This window comes from Orycteropus afer, unplaced genomic scaffold (genome assembly GCF_000298275.1).
Source record: "Orycteropus afer afer isolate SDZICR_OR568_19922 unplaced genomic scaffold, OryAfe1.0 scaffold00097, whole genome shotgun sequence".
NCBI classification, from domain to species: Eukaryota; Metazoa; Chordata; class Mammalia; order Tubulidentata; family Orycteropodidae; genus Orycteropus; species Orycteropus afer.
In genome coordinates, this window is record NW_006921684.1 from 6,364,371 (window position 1) to 6,373,698 (window position 9,328).

Sequence of the window (9,328 nt, forward strand, 5' to 3'; positions counted from 1 at the left end):
GAACTTATAGGCCCATTGTCTGCCAACCCTATATATGATCTTGGATACACTCTCCATTTAGACATACCTAATTGTTTAGCTTGTTCACCTATCTATCCGTCCCTATACCCATGTTTGCTTTCACTGACAACTCAGTACTGTATATGCAAAGGGGTTCATATTTGTTGTCTGTACTAGGGCCCTAGATTTAAAGGAATGTTCGCTTTGTCTGCTTTAGGGGAAATCCTTGTCTGAGCTTCTCTAGCATTCTTCTCTGCATTCCTTGGAGTTGTTCACGTGGCATCTGTCTTTCTTCCATTTAGCCTTGCTTGCTTCTCTTTGCCTAACTTGCTCTTTTTGTATCTCAAAAGTGAGTTTAAGACACGCTACCCAACCTACTTCCGTAGTGATACTGCCTCTGAAACCCAAGGAGGGGTCGCTATGAGTTGGGGCAGACTTGAGGGCAAATAACAACAACAACAACAACACCCTGATCGTGGCCTTATTAACATAACAAAGAAAAACAAATCCCCAAACAGGATTATATCCATAGGTACAGGGGTTAGGATTCCAACACATCTTTTGGGGAGACACAGTTCGATCCATAACAGTATGGATTTGGTAGTGTCATCAAAACCTGTTGCCACTGACTTGATGCTCACTGACAGCAACCCCACAGGAGCAAGTAGAAGTGCCCCATAGATTTCCAAGACTATAATCTTTACAGAAGCAGATTGTCACATCTTTCTCCAGCGGAGTTGCTGTTGGTGCTGTTGTTATTTGCTGTCAAATCGGACCTGACTCATAGCGACACCTCCTTGGGTTTCCGAGGCAGTATTACTGCGAAAGTAGATTGCCCAACCTTTCTTCCGAGGAGTGGCTGGTGGGTTTGAACCACCAGCCTTCTGGTCAGCAGTCAAGTGCTTTAGGCGCTATGCTACCGTTGCTAGTGGATTCAAACTGCCGACATTTTGATTAGTAGCTGAGTGCTTAACCACTGATCCACCAAGGCTCCCTACCCTGACTGAATGAATAGAATAATAGTGTAATTGAACTATAGTTTACCTTATTGTTCTGTTTTCATATCGTCTCAAAACATCAAAATATTGAGTGGCCTTTTTCTCCTTTCTTGTGTTTTTGCAGCAGGAAGCAATTACACAGGTTTTTGTTAGTTGCCTTCAGATCATTTCCAACTCATGACATATGGCAGAGTAGAACTGTTTCATAGGGTTTTCAAGAGTGTGCCTTTTTGGAAGTAGATAGCCAGGGCAGTCTTCTAAAATGCCTCTGGGTGGATTCAAACCACCCACCTTTCATCTCATCAAAAAACCCAAACCAAACTCACTGCTGTCGAGTCAGATATGATTCATAGCGACCCCTCCTTGGATTTCCGAGGCAGTATCTCTACGGAAGTAGATTGCCCATCCTTCTTTCTGAGGAGTGGCTGGTGGGTTTGAACTGCCAGCCTTCAGTTAGCAATCAAATGCATTAGGCACTATGCCACCAGAGCTCTCTTTCATCTGGTAGTGGAGTGCTTAACCTTTTGTACCGCCCAGGGACCAATCACACAGATACTAAGCTCTAAATAGTCATCTTGAGGGCTACGACTGTGAGGCAGTTAGGTAGTTTTAAGAACAAGATAATGGGATTCTGGGGTGAGGAGGATGATGGCAGTAGCGGTAAATCTGTGTGGAAAGCTATAGAGAGGGTTCCAAAGCAGGAACAACACAGCTCCAGACAGACAGACTGCCATGAAATATGTTTAAGTGAATGGTGCTTGAAGCCCACGCTCAAAGAGAAAAGGACCTTTCCACCTGCTCCAGGAAGTTCAGCCTTGGATTAATGGGAGAAGTAAGGCTCAAAAGAATCTAGACCTGGGAGAGGATTGCTGACTAGAGTATTTGGAAGAAAGCAAATGGGAGGGAATCTTAAAAGTTAATACGAAAAACATGAGAATGTAATTTTTACCTGAAACTTAAGCATGTTTTATATGCCTAGGATTCCCTACCCACTACAGCTGTTCATTTTCATTCTATGTGTAATCTACTTTAGTAAACCATGAGGGAGTGAGAGTGGGGATACTCTGAGTACATCAGTAGAGAAGAGAAAGTGTCTTTAATCCCCTAGGGATGGTCTGTAAAGGAACAATCTGCCCTAGTCATCTAGGTGAAGTTGCAGAATGTTACCCAGAGAGGCAGTGGTATAATCCAACCAGGAAGTCTGCTTTAACTACTCTCCAACTCCCACTCAAATGTACATACTCCCGTGCATTTTCATAGCTAGGGGACAAAAAGCACTAAATACATTACTTTGAGATTCATTATGAAAAAATAAAATATTTCCTGTGTGGAATACAGTTTTCAGTCTCTGTATTCCTGTTTTGATTAATATAAAATTGTTAGGCCTTAGCGTCATCCTTAAGAGTTTCACTTTCTATTTCTTATCCAATATATATAGCTTGAGGTTTGGTACTACTAGTGCTTTTATGTTCTGATGGCTGTCTTTACCACTTTACCATAGTTTTGTTTATAATATGAAAAGAAAATAGCCTTTTCTAGATTCTAAAGCATATAATTTTAAAGAAATATTGAGCAGTTGATTTATTTCAGCCTTAAAATTTAGTACAAACATTCACACAATGGAATACTATGCAACACTAAAGAATAATGTAGAATCTGCAAAACACCGCATAACGTGGATGAACTTGGAGGACATTATGCTGAGCGAAATAAGTCAGTCACAAAAGGACAAATATTGTATTAGTCCGTTATTGTGAAAGTTAAGGAAAGGTTTATATATTGGAGGACATTTTCTTTGTTAGTTACCAGGGGTGGGAGAGAAGGGGAGGGAATGCTGTTAGATAGATAGAGATAAATATTGATTTGGGTGAAGAGAAGGGCAATGTACCAAATGTGAGTGACCAATATGGCAGCATTGAGGATGAGAAAGACAGAGAGAGTTACATGGGCAGTACAAACAACAAATATGAACCCCTTTGCAAATACAATACTGAGTTGTCAATGAAAGCAAACATGGGTATAGGGACGGATAGATGGGTGAACAAGCTAAACAATTATGTATGTCTAAATGAAGAGTGTATCCAAGATCATATACAGGGTTGGCAGACAATGGGCCTCTCAGGGTGCAGAAGAGTATGAAGGGATGGACACTGGGAGGAGGTAACTATGGGGAGGAAGTGGGAGGGGAGCTGCTGCATTGTAAATTTTGGTCAATGACATGAGACAAAGTATATGTGAACTGCTGTATGAAAAGTGAATTTACTCTGTAAATCTTCACCCAAATCCTAATAAAAAAAAAAAAATTTAGTACAAAGCCATACTATAAATTATCTGTACTTAAAAGTAATGCAGGATGTTATGTAAAAAGGATAAATTGCTATAGCCACTTCTAATGGTACCTGTTTTTTTTAAATCTTCTTTACGATGTTATAAATAAATTTAAATGAAACATTTCTTTTTTTTTTTTTTTAGAAAACTGGTGATTTATTTGCTATCAAAGTATTTAATAATATAAGCTTCCTTCGACCAGTGGATGTTCAAATGAGAGAATTTGAAGTGCTAAAAAAACTCAATCACAAAAATATTGTCAAATTATTTGCTATTGAAGAGGAGGTAAGTAGTCAACCTTTATTTTTGTTTTTGATAGTTATTGATTCAGGGGATATAACCTAATATAAAATTGGGTTTTTAAAAAAAGTGGTAAAAATTAGGACTCATACAACCTAGTTTGCATCACCTAAGAATTCTTGACTAGATTGTTGTTTGTTGTTATGTGCCGTCGAGTTGGACCCAACTCATAGCGACCGCTCCTTGGGTTTCCGAGGCAGTATCACTATGGAAGTAGATTACCCAATCATTTTTCCAGGGAGTGGTTAGTAGGTTTGAACCGCCAGCCTTCTGGTTAGCAGTCACGTGCCTTAGGCACTACACTACCAGAGCTCCCCTTGAATATAGAATAAAAATAAAGTACCATAAGAATGGAATAATAAAAAGTAGTGTAAGAAATAAAAGGGTAAAGAATATGGTTACGCTCCTGAGATTATGGCCCCTAGCTGCCCTTCAGGTCTGGAATTGAACCCACTCCTGTGGCTTCCAGCCAAACAAAAGACAGGCATATGAGCTGAAATTTACGTGAAATAGATACAGTCCTTGGAGAAATCAGTCATGGGAGAATAGAAGGGCTGTGTATGCACAGGGAGACAGCTTGGGGGGTAGGGTGCATGGGAAGGAAGGACACAGGAAAAAGATAACTATGGGGAGGAACTTGGAGGAAGCTGTTGCATTGTGGAAAATTGCAGTCAGTATCATGAGACAGTATATGTGAACTGCTGTATGGAAAATGAATTTGCTCTGTAAACTTTCACCCAAATCACAAAAAGAATTTAAAAAAAATAAAGAATATAGTACTCATATTATTACTAGAAAAAAAATAAATTGTCATAAATAAAAGACACAAGGAGAATCTTTTGCAAAAGAATAAAAATTCTAGAAATGCAGAGATTGATACATACTCCACTGTCAAAAAATGTAAGTGATTTTAGGAAGGTATAGCAAAAAATACATACATACATACATACATACATATATATATGAATACATAAATGCATAAATATAAATAAATAAATAATCGCTAACTAACATTATTAGAAAAAATAATGTATAAATATTGGAAATAGAAATCTGTTTCAGTCCCTTTAGACATAGGAGTCCCTGGATGGTACCCCACTACTAGCTTAAAGGTTCAAACCCACCAAGAAATGCCTCGGAAGACGAACCCAGTCTGCTTCTGAAAGGTCACAGCCTTGAAAACCCTATGGACCAATTCCAGCCTACACACATGGGGTTGCCATGAGTCAGAATCGACTTGACAGCAACTAGCAACAGCAAACGTAGGTAATCAGTATAATCACCTGTCTTGAAAAATAATTTGGCAATTTATACCCCTTATCCTAGGGATTTTATTTTAGTGATTAATATCTTAGAAAGTAATCAGAAACACAGATGATAGTTTTATGCAGCTATTCATTGGAGCCAAATATTTGAAAAATAATGGTTAAATACTGCATTGTTGCTTAAGTATCCATGATGAAAAGTGATATTTATCAAAATTTTAATGATCTGGGAATATACTTACGTATAATTTTATGTTTCAACAACATAAATGATGACTATATATGTGGACTTCGCCTGATGGAATACACGGGAATCAGATTGACTACATCTGTGGCAAGAGGTGATGGAGAAGTTCAGTATCTTCAGCCAAAACAAGGCCAGGAGCTGATTGTGAAACAGACCACCACATGCTCATATGCAAGTTCAAGTTGAAGTTGAAGACAATTAAAACAAGTCCACGAGAGCCAAAATATGACCTTGAATATGTCCCTCCTGAATTTAGAAACCATGTAAAGAATAGATTTGATGCATTGAACACCAGTGACTAAAAACCAAAAGAATTGTGGGATGGCATCTAGAACATCATCCATGAAGAAAGCAAGAGGTCCTTAAAAAAATAAGAAAGGAAGAAAAGACCAAAATGGATAACAGAAGAGACTCTGAAACTTGCCCTTGAGCAGAGAGTAGCTAAAACAAGTGGAAGAGATGACAAGATAAAAGAGCTGAACAGAAAATTTCAAAGTGAATCTCGAGAAGACAAAGCCAACTATTGTAATGATATGTGCAAAGACCTGGAGTTAGAAAACCAAAAGGAAAAAACATGCTTGGCATTTCTCTAGCTGAAAGAATTGAAGAAAAAATTTAAGCCTCGAGTTGCAATATTGAAAGATTCTATGGGCAAAATATTGAATGATGCAGGAAACATCAAGAAAAGATGGAGGGAATGCACTCACTGTACCAAAAAGAATTGTGGAAGTTCATCCATTTCAAGAGGTAGCATATGATCAAGAACCAATGATATTGAAGGAAGAAATCGAGGCTGCACTGAAAGAAAAAGCCCCAGGAATTGGCGGAATACCCATTGAGATGTTTCAAAAAATGGATGCCCTGCTGGAGGCACTTACTTGGCTAAGCCAAGAGATTTGGAAGACAGCTACCTGGCCAACTGACTGGAAGAGATCCATATTTCTGCTCATTCCAAAGAAAGGTGATCCCACAGAGTGTGGAAATTATCAAACAATATCATTAATATCACATGCAAGTAAAATCTTGCTGAAGATAATTCAAAAAACAGTTGCAGCAGTATATCAACAGAGAGCTTCCAGAAATGCAAGCTGGATTCAGAAGAAGACGTGGAATGAGGGATATCATTGCTGATGTCAGATGGATCTTAGCTGAAAGCAAAGAATACCAGAAAGATGTTTGCTTATATTTTATTGACTATGCAAAAGCACTCGATTGTGTGGATCATAACAAATTGCAGATAACATTGAGAAGAATGGGAATTCCAGAACACTTGATTGTACTCATGAGGAACCTGTACATAGATCAGGAAGCTGTTGTTCGAACAGAGCAAGGGGCCACTGCATGGTTGAAAATAAGGTAGGGGGTGCATCAGGTTTGTATCTTTTCACCATACTTATTCAATTTGAATGCTGAGCAAATAATCCAAGAATCTGGATTACATGGAGAAGAAGATGGCATCAGAATTGGAGGAAGACTCATTAACGACCTGTGATACACAGGTGACACAAGTTCGCTTGCTGAAAGTGAGGATGACTTGAGGCACCTACTGATGAAGGTTAAAGACTACAGTCTGCAGTATGGATTACACCTCAGTATAAAGAAAACAAAAATCCTCACAACCAGTCCAATAAACAGCTTTACGATGGATGGAGAAAAGATTGAAGTTGTGAAGGACTTCATGTTACTTGATTCTACAGTCAACACCAGTGGAAGCAGCAGTCAAGGCATCAAATGACGTATTGCATTCGGCAAATCTGTTGCAGAGGATCTCTTTCAAGTGCTGAAGAGCAACTATGTCTCCTTGAAGACTAAGGTTTGTCTAACCTAAGCCATTGTATTTTCAGTGACCTCTTATGCATGTGAGAGCTGGACAGTGAATAAGGAAGACTGAAGAAGAGTTGATGCTTTTGAGTTGTGGTGTTGGAGAAGAATGCTAAGAGTACCATGGACTGCTAAAAGGACTAACGAATCTGTCCTGGAGGAAGTGCAGTTGGAATGCTCCTTAGAAGCAAGAATGGCCAGACTTTGTCTCACCTACTTTGGTCATGTTGTCGGGAGGAACCATCCCCTGGAGAAGGATATCATGCTTGGTAAAGTGGAGGGTCAACGAAGAAGGGAAGGCCCTCAATGAGATGGATTGACACTGTGGCTGCAATGATGGGCTCAGGTATAGCAAGGCTGGTACAGGACTGGGCAGTGTTTTGTTCTGTTGTGCATAGGGTCGCTATGAGTCAGAGATGACAACGGCACCTAACGACAACATAGTTTTACATGGGAAAGTCAGGATGAAAAATACACATGCAGTGTGACCTCAGTGAACACAGTATAATATATAAGCAATGTTATGATTAGTATGATTTGATACATAGTATCAAATGTATGATGTATATGATTTGATTAGTATGATTTGATACATAGGGGAATAAAAAGACTGAAAGATACCCAAGTATTAACATAATTATTACTCCAAAAACCAAACCAGACTCAGTGCCATCAAGTCGATTTTGACTCATTAGCCACCCCCTTTGGGTTTCCGAGGTTGTAAATCTTTACTGAAGTAGAACTGCCCCATCTTCCTTCCATGGAGCAGCTAGTAGGTTTGAATCACTGAACTGGTTAATAGTCAAATGCCTTATCCACTATGCTAAAGTAGGTGATAGAATTATTGATATTTTCCAGATTTTCAACTACCAACATATTATTTCATAATTTAAGAATGTAGTGTTTTTTTTTTTTAATTTAAAGCTACTGAATAGTCGAGAAATTGAAAATATTTTATAAAAGCGATTTAGTGATAAAGCGAAAAATGGAGGAAAAGGATGAGTACCGTATTATATGACTCATATTTACATTTTCAGATTTCTAAAATTAACATGTATCTTGTAATGTTTATATTTAATTTGATAGTTTTTCCTGTTCCCTGTAAAGCTATTATTAAATTTAAGATGCATCTTATCATCAGTGGTACATTAAAATCAAGTTGTAAAACAAATCAGCAGCTCAGATCCTAATGAACAGACTGGAATTTGGTCCAAGAAAGGTCACTCAGCTATTCTTTTGCCCATTTGTTTTTAAGGATAGGAATCTATTCTGAAGTAGAAATACTTGTCATGAGAAAAATTCCAAGTATTTAAGATATTTATTAGAAGAACTGACATCCTAAATATATTGTTACGTATAAGAAAGATAATTTTGACAACCTTTGTAACATTATAAACTGATTTTCTAATTTAGATTTAGCCAGTTTTCACTGTTTGTCTTCAAACACAAATCTAATTTTCTTACTTAATAGGACTTGCAATGTTAATTCTTACATGTGTACAGTCAACAAATATTTAATGAATCCAAGGTGAACAATTAAAAATGCCTTTATCATTGTTGTAAATTCTGCATTTAAATGCTATCAAATAAGTACTAACATATGGTTAAATTTTTAATTTATGTTTTTCAGACAACCACAAGACATAAAGTACTTATTATGGAATTTTGTCCATGTGGGAGTTTATACACTGTTTTAGAAGAGCCGTCTAATGCCTATGGGCTACCAGAGTCTGAATTTTTAATTGTTTTGCGAGATGTGGGTATGTTAGTTTATTTATATTCATAAAATTTTAATGATGTTAAAAAAATTCTTAGATTCGTACAATACCAAACATCTTTAGACAGTACTTTTTTAGATGTGACATTAAAACTAAAAATGTCAAAAAAAAAAAAATTCGGTAAATTGAACTCCATCAACACTAAAAACTTTTGTGCTTCAAAAGAGACCATCAAGGAAATAAAACTCAACCCATAAAATGGTAGAAAATATCTGTAAATCATACATTTGATAACCTGCATCCAGAATATATGAAGTACTCTTATAACTCAACAATAAATAACAACTCAGTTTTAAAAATGGGCAGTGGATTTGAATAGTGCTAATAGACAAGGGGCTGGCGGTTCAAACCCACCAGCCAATCCTCAGAAGGAAGGTTGGGCAATCTACTTCCGTAGTGATACTACCTCGGAAACCCAAGGAAGGGTCGCTATGAGTTGGATCCGACTCGACGGCAATCAGTTTGTTTTTTTTGGTTTAATAGACATGGGCTTCTTTTTGTAAAAATGTTCTGAAGTTATATAATTGTGATGGTTGCACAACTCTGAATGTACTGTCTCTGAATGGTTTACTTTAAAAGGGAAGATTTTTT

At 37.6% G+C, this 9,328-nt stretch overlaps 1 protein-coding gene across 1 annotated transcript in view; it reads left to right on the plus strand.

Annotated features, from left to right (window-relative positions):
- The window catches only part of TBK1 (TANK binding kinase 1), a 173,214-nt gene that overhangs the window by 6,010 nt on the left and 157,876 nt on the right, over positions 1-9,328 (plus strand). The window contains exons 3-4 of the mRNA XM_007942735.2: positions 3,471-3,611; positions 8,590-8,719. Of these exons, the coding sequence (XP_007940926.2) occupies positions 3,471-3,611; positions 8,590-8,719 (271 nt within the window). The remainder of the gene's footprint in view (positions 1-3,470; positions 3,612-8,589; positions 8,720-9,328) is intronic.